The 15,929-nt window shown below is 32.9% G+C and overlaps 2 protein-coding genes across 2 annotated transcripts in view; one reads left to right on the top strand and one right to left on the bottom strand.

Annotated features, from left to right (window-relative positions):
• Positions 1-5,851: 5,851 nt before the first annotated feature.
• On the bottom strand, positions 5,852-12,732 carry LOC148311265 (uncharacterized). Its single transcript, XM_088256974.1, has 6 exons — positions 12,391-12,732; positions 12,111-12,274; positions 10,772-10,946; positions 9,927-10,151; positions 7,547-7,840; positions 5,852-7,144 (listed from the first exon to the last, which is right to left on the bottom strand). Exons 1-6 carry the CDS (start codon positions 12,529-12,531, stop codon positions 6,980-6,982), a joined length of 1,164 nt encoding a protein of 387 aa, XP_088113100.1. The 5' UTR covers positions 12,532-12,732; the 3' UTR covers positions 5,852-6,979.
• Positions 12,733-12,751: 19 nt separating this feature from the next.
• The window catches only part of Prp31 (pre-mRNA processing factor 31), a 41,483-nt gene continuing 38,305 nt past the window's right edge, over positions 12,752-15,929 (top strand). Inside the window, exons 1-5 of the mRNA XM_088256973.1 lie at positions 12,752-12,962; positions 13,046-13,285; positions 13,574-13,709; positions 14,566-14,770; positions 15,297-15,439. Of these exons, the coding sequence (XP_088113099.1) occupies positions 13,076-13,285; positions 13,574-13,709; positions 14,566-14,770; positions 15,297-15,439 (694 nt within the window). The 5' untranslated portion in view covers positions 12,752-12,962; positions 13,046-13,075. The remainder of the gene's footprint in view (positions 12,963-13,045; positions 13,286-13,573; positions 13,710-14,565; positions 14,771-15,296; positions 15,440-15,929) is intronic.

The following is a 15,929-nucleotide window of genomic DNA, read 5'->3' as shown; positions in this document are numbered from 1 at the left end:
TATTTTTGTTTTATTAAACCACTATTTATATTTTACAGTGATATCTCCATCGATTGTTCCTTGATTTATATTCCTGTGCGTAATTTACATCCTTCATAATAAGGATTGCTTACAAATTTCCGCGTTGATATACCCCTTAAAAAATAACAAAGGTTTCACTGTATCTTGTATAGTCAAATGTGGGACTTTGGAAAAGGTGGAATAAAATATTTACAATGCTAAATTTTCATTTAATAAATACGTATGTCAAAAATTAGGACAAAAGACAATAATAGCAAAATAATAACAGGTACATAAAACCTTTGCACATCTAGTATTAAATTCTATTCCTACTACAAATTTCTTTTCTTTTGATCATGAAGAGTAGTACCTACGTATGGACATTCAATTCTAATATTTTGACATCTTTCCTTCGCAAAGTTACATGGCAAATCTTCTCAAATATAAAAGCACAAGCCTCCTTAAAGCTAATTATTTCACTGGTGTCGCATTGTCACTTTATTTTTTTAGGGTTAAATATTTTCACACAAGAAAAGACAAATGTGTTAATTGTGTTTTAATTTCTACTAATACTTAGGGTCATATAAAAACTGCGCAAAAACATATGACTTAGCCTAAGAATTTTTTAGTTCCAGTCTTCGTACATTTAAAAATGTGAAATCTTACTTCATGCATTGAGCAAATAGTGATTATCAAATTTTCCTAAAACAAAATACAAATTTTACATTTTCTGAAATGTTAGTGAAATGTCAATATTTAGGATATTCCAATTTTCAAGACAAAATAAATCTCTTAAGTACATTTGTTTTTAAGTTTGTGATTTAATATCGGAATGCGGACAAATTGCAGCAATCTCTAAAATATCTTAGAAGATAAAAACAAAACATCTTAATTTAATATCATTTAACAGCGGCTGACCCTTCGTCAAAAAAAATATGTAGTACAATTTTGTTATTACACTATTTGAAAAAAAAAGGATAATATAATTAGGCGATAAAGGATTTGGCGTTCTTTTCATTTTACATTGTGTAATATTATTACCAAATACAAATTAATATTTACTAATATACACAATTCACAGAAATGAGTGCAAATATGATTTTTTGTAACTAAATTATTTATTTGTTTTTGAGGTGGTCTGGATATATAGATGAAATGGATGACAAGAGAATGACTAAGATAGTATATTTGGCAAATGTGCATGGGGGAACAAAACAAGGACGGTTGAGGACAGCCAAATCAATTAGAGCCTAAAATCTGGTCATGTCAAAAGTCTACATAGCACGAGGCCATGTACGACTAGATGTATGGATATCGAGGAAGCTAGGAGTGTATGTCAGGACAGATCATTTCTGCCTACCACAGCAGTGAATTGGCATCACGGTAGTAGCAGTAGTAGCAAAAGGATCTCATTGTAAACTTTAATGCAATATTTGTTCAGTATTTCATAAAAAAAACACAAATATTTTCAACATATTTTGTGGTTAGAATAATATTAAAATTCTTAAGATCTGTATTGCAATCACGATAATCACATTATTAGCAGGAAACGCTTCTTTGTTGGTAGAGAGCGGAAGACGCATTTAAGCGTTCTATTACCTTACTTTTGGTAGAGCGCGAGAGGCGCCAAAAAACATTGCACAGATTGGAATTGGGTTTGGGGTTACTTGTGATAAGTATATAACCCTAATTAGTATACTAATGAGGGTCGGAGTTGATGAAAAAACTGCCAAATCTGTCCGTATGATTATTGACGTAAAAAATGTGACACAGTAATTTTCTCATTAACATATTACTGTTCTTAGTTTTTGTGTTTGGTTTAAGGTTATATGTTGTTTTATGTCGTATGAGCTTGTTGATTTGATGAAGATCCAACAAAGACATCCAACAAATAGAATTTCAATCGTAGCGTGCCGATACTGCATTATAATCCGCATACAAATCAAAGAAAATTCAAAGATACAAAAAATTTGAGACAATTTTATTTTATATATTCCGCACTTCTCACGAGGGTAGTTTGCTTTCCGATATTGGACAATATTTTACAGCAATTATTTTCCATTATCTACCCGGAAAGGCTTGGCATTTTATCATTTGAAGAATCGTTATCGGCGATTTTCTATATTATCATGATTATAAATCATTTCATGCCTTATTTTTATCTCTATAATTTTATATGCACTCTAAAATGATTAAGATTTAAATAAATATCGGCTGTCATGTGTATTAAAATGAAACAACGCAATTTACTAATTCAATATTTACAAATGATTTTTGAAAATAATGTTATATCATTCTGTCAAAATCGAATTATAAATTCCTTTACATTATATATTTTTTTTTGATGAGACAAAAATTGTACTTATTACAGGTATACACTCACAAATGAAAATATTAAAGTCTAAAACTTCTTAAATAATACATAACCTTGAAAAATATAAACAAATCTAAATCACAGGTTCCCAATCTTTTTAGTCTAGTGCCCCTCCGCCAAAATTTCTCCTAGGAAAGTAAATTGCCAGAATGTCAAAAGGGGGAAGAAATAAAAATATCTTTTCAACTTCCCAGCCATTCTTTTCGACTTCTAGGGGCTTTTGTACTTCCTAGATGATCTCTCTGGTGCCCACTGGGAAGCTGTACCGCCTCCGTTGAAAACCTACGGTCTAAATGATAATTAATGTAGGAAAAAATGCATTGTGATGAGGAGTCAATGTTTCTTATATATCAACATATTTTGACTAGACCATAGTAATATTTATTATTATTCAAATGGCTTAAATAATTAGTTAATAACAACAACAAAAAACATTTAATACATCAGATACTAGACAAAGGTTGCACACAATGTAAATCTTAACCTCTAAGTGAGTCAGTTCTTGTGAACTAAACTAAACTACATGTATTTGGGAAGTGAAATTTTTAAAAAAATTTTCTCAGAATACGAACCAAAAATTTACAAATTTTGTGAATAAAAATGTCATCGCAGCACTCACACAACCAAATGTGATAAAACTGATAGCAGGTTTTGCTATTAGTTTTCTTCAACTATCAGGTTTGCTAAAACAGATAAGTATTTCATTTTACAGGTAGATGATTAGCTGCAAAACTGGCGTCGCAGGTTCGATTCCCAATTGCAAAATTAATTCAAGGAATATTTATTTACAAATATTTATCTGCCTGGGTATCTGTGATGTATTTTTACATTCACCTTCCCAATCCTACCTGCAAATAAGCTTCTAAAAACAGGGATTGTGGGTTATGAAGTCAATATTACAGATAATTGTATAAAAATTGTCACAAAGAGGTCACAAATATCTCTTCAAATCCTATTTTGTTTAATCAATTTTGCAATGCTTGAATGACATAGCTCTATACTGCTTTAGAACTAATTTTGGTACGACGATATGGTTCATTCATACTCTCCAAGATTAGCTATTTTATAAAAATTATCAAAGTAGAATATTTTTTTTATGTTTTCTTCAATATAGAGTCAGCACATTTCAATAAGGACCACACATTTACGGTAAACAAACCACAAATTATGGTGTTTATGAAGAAATTATAATATGTATTGGTAAAGTTCAGTGCTAGTTGGAAAAGGTTGTTACTTGCGTTCTATTTGCTTACTTTTTGTAGAGCGTGAGTCGCCAAAAAACATTGTACAGATCGGAATTGGGTTTGCAATTACTTGTGATTAGTATACTTCGCCCAACAACAATATGTTAACATAAAAAAATACCTTCAATTTCGTAAGATAAATGATACACTATTTGACAGCAGTTTGCAGTTTCAAATATAGACCTGTAGTGCGATAATATAAATGTTTACGATGACAAAGACTGGAAGTAGTGAGGGAATTGCCATTTACTTTTAAAAGTGATACATTTCAACTACTTAACCTCTAGAGCGGTGTCATCAGTGAAAATTAAAAAAAAAATAAATAAAAGGATGTCTGCCAAGTTGTGGTGCACTATTAATTACGTACACATTGTACGCTTAATAGTAAACTGACCTTATCCGAAATGTCCAAAAATCAGTTGACTTTAATACACTTTGTAATGACTTCTATGTATTTATGATGAAAACAATATCGTCAAATATCATTGCCAATGTTTTGACAAGTGTGAGATGTATACATATGCATAACTCTCCAACATTTTGAAATATTGCAAAAATCAATGCCATTACAATTTATGCATTAAGCTTAAGCTACAAATAATGTTAAACGTGAAATTTTTGCAATTTAATTAATAAACTTTAAAAAAAAAGTCTTCTATGGATTTCACTACTCTAATGGTTAAACTACTTGGTCATTTTTGAAGTGCCGTTGTAGTTAAAGGTTGTATGTAATTAAAATTTATGACTAGTATAAATTTTGACACAGAATTAAGAACTGATTTTAACTCGTTAAAAAAATTAATAAATTATAAATTGAATTTTTTGGAAATTTTGAATGAAAAGTAATAGACATTTTTAGGTAAAAATTAACAAGAAAAGATTTCTGTAATCACTCAATGAAACCTATTATGTAGTAATGATGTCGCCATCCATTAGTTGCTTCTGAAGCAAAACATTTTTCCAAAAAAAGCGTTGCTTAAAAACATTAATATTTTTAAAAAAATCTAACCTAAACAAATGGCATGGACTGTTAAATAATACATTATGTAAGTACCTTAGAGCCTTTGACTGACAAATTGAAAATCATATATAAACTAAACTAAAATGGTGTCCAATCATGCTAAAGGGTGCTGAATGGATAAAAAAAAAATCCTTTTTTTAAAAAATAAACAAATCATGACCGCAGAACACAAAAGTTCATCTTTGCCTAAATCTGATTATTTTTGCTCTAAGGTCGCAAAATATTTGTGGTTTTTATGGTTATATATACAAACTTATGTATTTAAGTCATATTAAAAGCATTGATAGCTTTGTGGTACGGTAATAAATCACTCATGTATTACACAAAGTAAACAATGGATGGTAAGGAGAGTGTTTTATATATATATATATATATATATATATTTGTATTGATTTTTGAACACACTAAAACCTCGTTTTTACGTTTTCCTGCTTTTTATACCAATAAATATTATTTATCTCCATACATTCCCAAACAAACACTTTCCGCTATATGCTGATAAAATTTTTCACTTTCCCGGTTTTATGCGAAAATATTTACTAACTTTCGAGTTTCGAATTTCGACAATTCATAAACATTGTACATAAAACCTACTACAAAGTGCCTAGTAGCATATATGAATTTTATAAAATAATGACCCGTGATGTTTATATACATATTCACAGAACAGTATATAATGTCCCGAACAAACTGACACGAGTTATGTTGAGACCATGGAAGAAGATCACTGCCTCGAAATAAACTGAAAATTGCTACATTTTACCATCCGGTGTTATTTATACCTAATTTGGATTGTATATATATTTATTACGTTAATTGAATCAATATGCCATATGAATGTTACAGTTAAGTTATAAGAAACATCACCAGTCACTAGCAGATGGTCAATTATTTCCGGATTATTATTTTCATGTTCCTGTTTTAAAAATTAATCTGATTCCTGAATTATTTTGCACTTGAAACATTTAAAATTAAGTTCACACATATACAAAGTATGAAAAAATAGCTAACATATTGACTGCTGTTAGAATTTGGTGAATTTTATTTTCGCCAATTAATGGACTTGTGATGTATTTAGTTTAGTTAACATAATTCTAGTTAAGTTAAAATGCCGCGACAGAAAAAATATATACATACATTGAAAAAGGGTATTATTGATAGCAAAAAAGCTCAATATTACGTATTCAACCATGAATAAAATTAGCATTTATTACAATTTATTTTTATTTACAGTAATCAAATTACATACATTGCCATTGAAAATTGAGAAATATATTTTGTAATTCCTCAGTTTAATAGCATTTTTCAACAATCCTTTGAAAAACGTTAAGAACGGGTTTGATTATATGTCAAAAACCAATAGGTAACAATATGTAAATAATTATTTTTAATTCCCGATAAAACAATAAGCTGACAATGCAACACTCAACTTGAAAAATAAATAGACTAATCTAACACGCATCAGTCGTAAGTAGAAATATACAGGAGAAGTAAAGTGCGGTGCGCTCGGGTGAAGATACGTTTGAAATTTGCGTGGCTATTTCACATATTCGTACTAAATATTGCATATCCTTTTGTTAATATTTTAAAAGTCAAAATTTTCACCGAGAAAACAGCGCACACTATCCACAAGTCGGGGCTTTGTTGGAACCAAACAAAGGAATCTTTTAAACTAATTATAACCCAAATATTGTAAGAATTTCAAGAGAAATATTTAGGTACGCTTTTATCATAATTTTTTACTTCTTTAGATCATCGCAAAATTGAGACATCACACATATAACAAACCATATTGATGGCGTCAGTTAAAAATTATGCATAGTGAAAAATTTAACATTATAATCTTATCTCTTGAGTCGAAATAAAATATACATAACAAAAATGTCAAGTCAAGCCTTTCACATTTCATAGAATAAAATAACAAGTATGTATGTTTTTTCCACATTAATTTTATTTGACCAGCAACCAGGTTTCATCGACGTTCATTACGACGAAACCCAGTTTCTGATCAAATAAAATTCATGCGGTAAAAACTACATGGTTCTTATTTTATTCTATAAAATACAGCTCCACCAAGAGATGTCAGTAAAAAACTTAAATCTTTCGCATTTCAGCGTACAAAATGTAATATTTTAGGAGCTTCGCCGAAAGATGTATCACTTTTGTAATGTTCCATCAATTTGGGTTATAATCAATTTGGAGACTGCCGTTTGCTTCCGATGCCGCCGATATTCCATTTCACGGATCGACTATTTGTTATTTATAAAAGGTAAGAAACAGCGGATGGTGGTCATTAAAATGAAATTGGCGTGCATATTGGGAGTAGGCCCTTCTAGGGAACTAGGGACCACCCTTCTTGGAGCGCAGCGCTCGGGAGGGGGGGATGGCCATGCTGCGCAGGGACCGCATGGCCATGGCTCGGTTGAAGTGGCGCTGCATCTTGTGCTCCTCCGCCTCTGTGCCCCCGTCCACCGAGGATAATATCACAAGTAACACCCCCATCACCTGATAACAAAAAATATTCAAAATTCAGCTAAATAAGGCCTCGTACAGCGCGCATTTACATGTGTCTTGAGATACATGGAAATGCCATCAAGCATTTGGATGGGACTCTTCGTCATGTATACAGGGGATAATATACCACAAATTGGTGAAGTTCTTTACAGGGTTGCACAGTAGATAGTAAATAAAGAAGCAATTTGTTTTTGGATGGAGTTAGGAGTAATTTTAATTTGTGACACAAATTACAAATATTTTCAATATTATTAATATTCAAAGCATTTACATTGTGATCTTCATGCCCCCCTGGGAATCGAACCTGGGACCTATAACAGGTAGATAAATATGCTAACCATTACACCACGGAGGCAGACAAGGCGATGTAGATGAATAATAGCAAGTACAAACCAGACAGATGATGATGATGAGGGTGTAGACGTGTATGGTGGCTTCGGGTATGCTGTCGATCTCCTTGAGCGCGGCAGCGGCGGGCTGGAAGTCGGGGCGCAGGTCGAGCGCGTGGCGGAGGTGCAGCACGGCCTCCTGGTAGTGGCCGTACGCCTTGAAGATCTCCCCCAGCGTGAAGTACTGCTGCCAGGCGCTGCGGTCCGGCGGCTGCACTTCCAGAGAGCGCCGCGTCAGGTAGATAGCATCGTCCAGGTACTGTAGCGTGAACAGCACGCGTGCCAGGTTCAGCAACACCTGATCCAATATAAATGTGATTTTAAGAAAACAGTAATATAGTGGAACCTCGGTACACGTCCTTAAAGCATTTTAGATCATGAGAATTATACCTAATAGGACCAAATGTATTTTCCCCATAAGAAATAAAGAGAAAATTATTAATCTGTTCCCACCAAAAAAATCATATTTTGTGGCATGTAAACATTGGCATAACTAAATAACTAACGATCACGCCACTTCTCCATTCTTCGCCTCATCCACGTTCATGCATTCCCTCATACATACCCGACGATTATTACGATTATTATGACCCCTAACCTGACCACTTTCAAGTATTTGGCAACAAACATTGACATGGTTGTATAAAATAATTTTAACACTGCTCAGTACATAAGTTGTTAAATGTGGAATTTGGATTAAAACGTAATGCTGAGAAGGACATGTTATTGCTTGGAAGGAAGCAGGCTTCCAGAAAAACTTCAGGAATTTGACATTCTGTTGTTTTTTCTCTTTTCTGTCTTTTTTCCCTAGATGACTCTGGTTGATGCTCATCAAGTTTGATTTTTACTGAAAATCTGGTATTGTGATTAATTTTAACTGACAAGTTCTTGCACGCACGCGAGTCGTCTTCCAAATGAAGGTTGTATACCAAGCAAAATATTTCGCGTCCAAACATGACGTATACCAAGTTGGACTTATTCCAAAGGAGGCGTATACCCAGGTTCCACTGTACTTTGTAATTTATATGAGAAGCAATAACTTTGTAATTTTCCATTTTATAATTAAAATATAACTTTCTTTTAAAACCCCTATAAATATTTTATTACAAGTTAATTATAATGACTACCGGTAAAGGTGGAGACTGACCGGAGCATTTCGTCGCAGCATAACGTCGTAACATCGCTTGCGGCGAGCATCACCGAGCATCCGAAACTATGGATGGAGCGCTCGGCTCGCTGTACAGACTGCCTAAATGCTTGCATCGTAACGTGTTATGTTACGACGAAATGCTCCGGTCAGTCTCCACCTTTAGCTTCGAAACCGGTTTACATTATAATTAAGTTATAATAAAATATTTAAAGTGATTTTAAAACGAAGTTATATTTTAATTAAAGTAATACTTTGACTAACAAATGGCCATACTAATGTATCGTTTAGCCAAAGAAGGTTTTTGGCACAACTAGGGATTCACAGATTAAACCAGTGGTTACCAACACGCGGCCCCCTAAAGTTTTTTTATCTGGGCGTCTGAGAATACCCAATTTCTCCTTATAAGTAATTCATATAGGATATATTAATATCGTATAGTTTTGTTATTACTTGGTTTTGAATTCACAGCAGCCTGAGGTAGAAAAAGTTAGGTTTTTGGAATAATTAACTAAGTTTTTAGCAAAAATCAATCCCTTTTTTCTTAAAAAAGTGGGTGACCACTGGCATAGACAAATAAAATTTTAAATATACATTACATTTCAATATTCATGTAAGTTATGTGACTTATTCACAGAAAACACGGTAAATACTTTAGAAGAATGAATACACAAAAAAAAAGAAAAATCACAAGACTATCGGTGATATTCTTATTGAAATCTGTAGAGAACTAAGGGAATATGAAGGTTTAAACTTAAGATATTTTAATAAAACGAAAAACATGCGTTTGCATACGTCATCAAATTTCCATCATCGAACGTTTTATGACGTCATATGGTTTATTGTGTATGGTTTATAAAGCTGTAGCTATAGTAGTAGTGTGGATTTTTTTTACCACTACACTACTATTTGTGTTATACAAATATGAGGGGAGGGGGGAGTGGGAGGGTGGACCATAGACATCAATAAATAGTAATATAGTAAATAATTTAGCAATGACACCAACATTAAAATAACTCCATCGTTTCTGTGACGTAATTCATTGCCAACTCATGAAAATAACGTTTTTTCGAAGGCGAATTTTCCAAAAGAAAATGATGAATGAAAATTTTAACTATTTTAGCTGTTATAAACACAAAGTGAGTCTAATACAATCTTTTATAGGTTGAGTATGTTAAATTATATATTCCTCCCGTCTGACAAAGATCCATTAGAAAATGGTAGATAAATTAGTTACCTCAGCATTGTGTGGTGACACTGCCAGCGCCCGGCGGAAGCACTCTATGGATTGGCGCGTGTCTCCTTTTATGCGCCAGTAGTTCCCAATCTGGTTGTACAACTGGACTGACTTAGGTTTCTCCTTCTTGGCTTTTTTGAGTCGTCTCTCCAGAGCATTCACGTCGAAGTCAGTTACGGTTCCACCATTTTTGTAATTCTTTTTCTTTGTGAATATAAGTGCAACCTTTAACATAAACATAATAAATTTTATATAACTAAATAACCAACACTCTGCAGGGATAGGCAGAGAGAAGAGCGCCACACTATTCTGTCTTCGACTTTTCGTGCATTCATGCATCTCCTCATACATAACGGTTCCGATTACTCCGACTCCTGACCACAACACTTTTAAGTATTTGAAACACATGTTATGTTTTCTTGCTTCTATTACCGACCACATTCGTCTCATAAATCTATTTTACTGTTCTTTCTTCACTCATTCGATTCACATGCCCAAACCATCTCACCTTTCTTAATTTAATCAATAATGCTTTTATTTTTTTAAATGAGGTCAAGGGATCTTGCATCCCTTAAGTCACTGCGACTATATTAGGTCTATTATGACCTCCCTCTGTATCGTAGCTCACTCTCAAGACCTACGTAAGTCATGAAGCTCACGACCTGTCTTGGTGGTAAGAGCTTCACCTTCTCCGAGTCTAGTAGTGGTCCTCCAACTCCGTTTGCGAGTGAGTTAGTTATAGAAAATGTGGATTGGTGTTTCGTCATCCTCAATACAAAATCTGCAGACTGGGGAGTCAGTTTTAGAAAAATCTAATCCTGATGATTTCGTGAGAGTTAATTTACCTGCGGTTCAGGAACATTGGGATGTCTGTGCCGCCTGGCAACCCCGACAAGGTTATCATAATAAGTGAAGTTTACTGCCTTTCCACAGTCTAGAAACTCATCGTCGATACTATCCACATGAGGTTCCTCGGAATTCGTAAGTCCATCGTAATTTTCAGCAGGTTCAAGTGATGACCTAAACATGTCCAGAAAATCAGTCAAACTATACAAGTATGGAATTTCAGTGTGAACTAAAACAATAGTTTTATGATTGCATAAATATCATTATAATTTTGTAAATTAAATAAGCAAGTTGTAAGAAGTAAAATCGAAAGCGATCAATCTGTGATTTTTGTGAAAATTTTGCAGCAATTTAGAGTAATTCTTTACATATCACTCATTTAGTGCAACAATGGCGTAATTATACTATTAGAAATATTACAGGAGATGCCATTCAGACGTTGTAGTAACAAAAATGGCAACATTTTACTCAATTCTACAATGACACTCGTGTCATGTTGCAGCATTTAACCAAAAAATCAATTCCGTCAATGTTTCTCCCGATGTAAACGTCTTTCTGCAAATTTTGATTTTTTTTTGTTGAAAAAAGTGTTATTACGTCATTGTTGCAACAAATGAGCGGTATTCAAATGTCTCATTGAAAAGGCAACTAAGTCTGTACATGCTGTTTTGAAATATTAAAAAAAATATATATATTCTGGAGAACATCTGACACAATAATAAAATGGTTAATTATCCACCAAATAAAGTACTTTTTGATTGAACTCTTAATGAAATGTGAATTTAGATGAATATTAAAAATATAATTGTTGCCTTTTGATATAAATTATCATATATTCAAATAATATTTTGCAAACAAACGACTCCTGCCCTCATTTTATGTCATATTATTGATGTTATTTAGCAAATTTCATAATAATACTGTACATATTGTAAATATTTACACAATGAATTACAATAAAATAAAGTAATAAAGCAACACTTGTAAACATATATACAGTTAAATAATTTGTTCAAATGGGCAGATATCTGATCGGGATAAGAATTGTTATTGAATATACTAATAAACTGAAAGGGATAATTATTTGGTTTATATTATAACTATGTTTAATTATTTGTCAATGAGCACTGTGCCTAAACAATTCTTTTGTTTTTCTTTTGGTACAATGCTTCTTGAAAGGTTTTATTTTCTGTGTATTGATTGATATATTGATAATATGACCTGAGAGAGTGGAGTTCAATAAATATATGTTTAAAAAAAGTATGTAAGTATTTTTTTTCATCAAATAAGTAGACATGCAGATTTACGAAATAGTGTTGAAATGCATATTGAACATACGCATTCTGATAGTTGATTTGCTGTTCCATTAGCTGGCAGTCAGTGCAGAACATGTCAAGCCCTTGTTTAGTCCAAGTCTGTCCGAAGAGGACTGTTGAAGTGATTATATTGAATATAGGATCATCATCTAATATTTGTTGTCCTTCCATACCATCCATAACAACCTACATAAAACAAACATTTGAGAAAACACTTACAAAAAAAAGGGAATTAATATGGATAAAAACTTTAAATTCAAGCCGTGCATTCTGATCGAAAAAACTGTCTAAAAATAACTTACCTCTCTAAATGGTGACACATCTCTAATTTTTCCTTCTTCCAAATTGAGTTTCCATAACGTTGATGTCTTTGAATTTGTTGTGATAATGTTAAAGGATAAAATATAAACCGCTAAACAAGTCAAATAAGGCGCTTCCCCCATGGTAGCGGATTAACAATAATTTCCGTCAGATCAGGTACACATTAATGACTCCGATTTATATACATATGTACAAGACAAAAAGAAAATTTCGAATTGATTAACTACGAAAACGAACGTGAGAAACGCACTTAGAAACGAGTTTTCCAATATTTTGACAAATATTACAACACAAGACCCGCTCGGAGCTGTCGAAACATATCCATAGATTTCAGCAATCTTTCAGTGTGGCCAAAAATTATTTACTGTGGCCTTGGCGGGATACAAGTTTAGAATTATTCTGCTGCGTAGGCTGAGTAGGCTTCGAAAAAGCTTGGGAGTGATCCAAAAAGTGTGGAAAACTGCCATCCAAAGATAATGCATTTTCTTCCGGTATAACCATTAGCTATAACCATAAACAAGTATTTTAGTTGACATTTAACGTCAAATTTGAGGTTAGTTTTTAGTTTACTTAGTCAAAAACGTTTGTTTACGTTGTATTTTGACTTCAGCAAAATAATAAAAGTGAATTTTTTAGCGGTAAAATAAACACTTACATACACAGAAAATGTCTTTAGCCGATGAATTATTGGCAGATTTGGAAGAGAATGATAATGACGAATTAGAATCCCTAATTGAATCAAAAACAACAGTTTCAAATGATGGAGACCCAAAAAATATATTTGGCACCGAACAAGCTGTGCCTATGGAAGAGGATATCAAGAATGTTTCTATAAAAGAGTTGGCTCAACTGAGAGATTCAGAGAGACTGCAAAAGGTAACAATAGGTTATTCCATTTAGTCACTCAGCTGAAGACAGTTGACAGAGGCTATCTTCCCAAAAAACCTATATACTTAACCTTTTGAAAAAAAATTGAATGTCCGAATATTACGATTTTTATTTACTTAGTAAAAAAATGGCTATCTTAATAATTTTTTACCCACATCCTTAATAATCAGTTAAGAAAATTATTCAAGAAATTAGATTAATATTATTAAATTATACTAGAAAATAATCATGTTGTGAAAGGTCACTATCAACTTTTATTTAATATTAAATTTACAGGTAATGAAATTGATCGGGGAAAATTTTGATAAAGTACCTAAATCATCAGATGTTGTGGGGCTCATGGAAAATGATCCAGAATATCAATTAATTGTCGAAGCCAATAATATCGCTGCCGAAGTTGATGCTGAAATAGGTAAGTATTCATACTTAGTTTCTCGGCTTAGTGCTCTATAGCTGACGCCAGAGCTCTCCCCGTGACTTTAAATAGTACTCCCGGAGATTTGTGACATACTGTGATGGTGTTAACCTGAAATAGTTAAAAGTTCTAAAGCAGTGGTTCTTAACCGGTGCACCAGTGCCCCCGAGCTTGTTGCAAGTGCTCCAAGGAAATTATGAAAACCAAAATTGGATGTTGGCTTATTTACTGTGCGATTTGAGTTTCAAATATAATCAGTAGATGGTAGCACCCTTGCAAAGTGTAGTTGTGTGCGCTCACCTCACAACAGCGGTCAAGATGTCTTTGATTCTATATCATCGTACTTAGACCAATTGAATATATCATGGGAATTATGTCTAGGAATTTATAGAGACGGTGCTCCATCAATGGTGGGTTAATTGAAAGGATTTTTGACCCTTGATTTGTGAACCTTGGCTCAGCAACTTGGATGAAGAAATGAGAGTAACTATATAAAATATTAGACCTAATATCGCCGAAATTCGTAAAAGCCGACAAGCTCAGGTGTCACATTGAATAACTTTTGCCGCAAAAAGTTTCATTGTAGGATTTATGTTTTTTTTTTGTATTTTTAAAATTAATGTAAGTTTTAACTTGTCAGTAATAAAATTATCAGCTTTATTTTTAATAAAAGTTATCCTTGTGTGTTTTTGAATCTTTAGTTTTGGTGTAGTGCAAATTTTCCTTACGATCAAAAGTGCACCCTGACTTCAAAAAGGTTCACAACCACTGTATTAAAGTTTTTGCTGTTATTTAAGAAAAAATGCATAATTTTTGTTCCGTTACTTAGTAAATATACCCTTTTGTTTTCCAGCTATAATTCATAGGTTTGTGAGGGATAAATATCAGAAGAGATTTCCGGAATTGGAGTCATTAGTTCTTGTTCCTTTGGAATATGTCCGCACAGTTAAAGAACTGGGGAACGATTTGGACCAAGCAAAAAATAATGAAACATTATTGGGCTTCCTCACACAGGCCACCATCATGGTTGTATCAGTTACTGCATCCACGACACAAGGGTTTGTAACATTACTATAAGTCAGAATTCTCGAGGAATTTTTTGTTGAGCCATTTACCCTGTTAACCGGGCGGGACGTATAAATACGTCAAACATAAACAATATCAGGAATGGGTAGGACATACGAATACGTCCTTGAAATATATGTTGCGCCCTGGAATGGGAGGGGCCTATATTTTCAAACAACAAAGATATTTAGTCTTCCATATATGTCTCGACATGAATTATTTTCTATTTGTTTGTAATTTCGCATTTTCCTTTGTGATTTACATATAAATAAACCAAAAATACATATTTCAAAGTCTTTTCATTTCTTTTAAGCATAAATAAAATTTATGAAATTACCGCCCACCGGGCGTGACGTAATGACACGTCGTAGTGAAAGAGTTTGCGCCCGTTGTATGTTGCGTAATTAAAAAGTGAACTCTCCAGTTAATTTACTTTTATTTACATTTATGACTTTTAAAAAAAGTTGAAATACAATGTTTATACTTATATTTTTGTTTATTTTGAAATTATGTTTTTAGGCAATTATTATCAGATGCAGAAAAGCAAGAAATAGATGAGGCTTGTGATATGGCCGTAGAATTAAACAACGCAAAACAGAAAATATTTGATTATGTCGAAAGCCGAATGACGTTCATTGCTCCCAATCTTTCTATAATAGTTGGTGAGTGTAAATTAATTTATCTAGCAACTGATGGGGGGCAAAACTACACTTATTTATGCAAGATGAATTACACTTTTACGGTTTCCAAAAAATAGCAAAAGTGCAAATTACTCGCAAAACACTCAGCGATATATAGAGGTGTGAACCTAGCCTTAGTATAATAATGTTAAATGTGATTCATATGAAAGAAAATATCATTAAAAGAAGGAAAAAGTCCCTCTTCAAGCACAAGAGCTCAGTCTCTTTTTTTGGAGAGGCTCAGCGCAACTAAAATTTAAGATAGTATTAAGTAGAAATGTATGGAAACTGTTTTAAATTGTACAAAAAAGTAACTATTTTAAATAAAAAAATATTTTTTTAAATGATATATAATGCAAATTAATATCTTGTTCAAATCTTTATGTACCCTTCTGATCATGGTCTCTCCACTTCTCTGGAGAGAATGCTTTCCATTCCGCCACATAACACATCATTCTTGTTTTTTTTTTTC

Source organism: Brachycentrus maculatus, unplaced genomic scaffold, assembly GCF_059751285.1.
Source record: "Brachycentrus maculatus isolate JH-2025_06_01 unplaced genomic scaffold, ASM5975128v1 h1tg000069l, whole genome shotgun sequence".
In the NCBI taxonomy this organism is placed as follows: Eukaryota; Metazoa; Arthropoda; class Insecta; order Trichoptera; family Brachycentridae; genus Brachycentrus; species Brachycentrus maculatus.
This window is presented reverse-complemented; position numbering and strand designations above follow the sequence as displayed.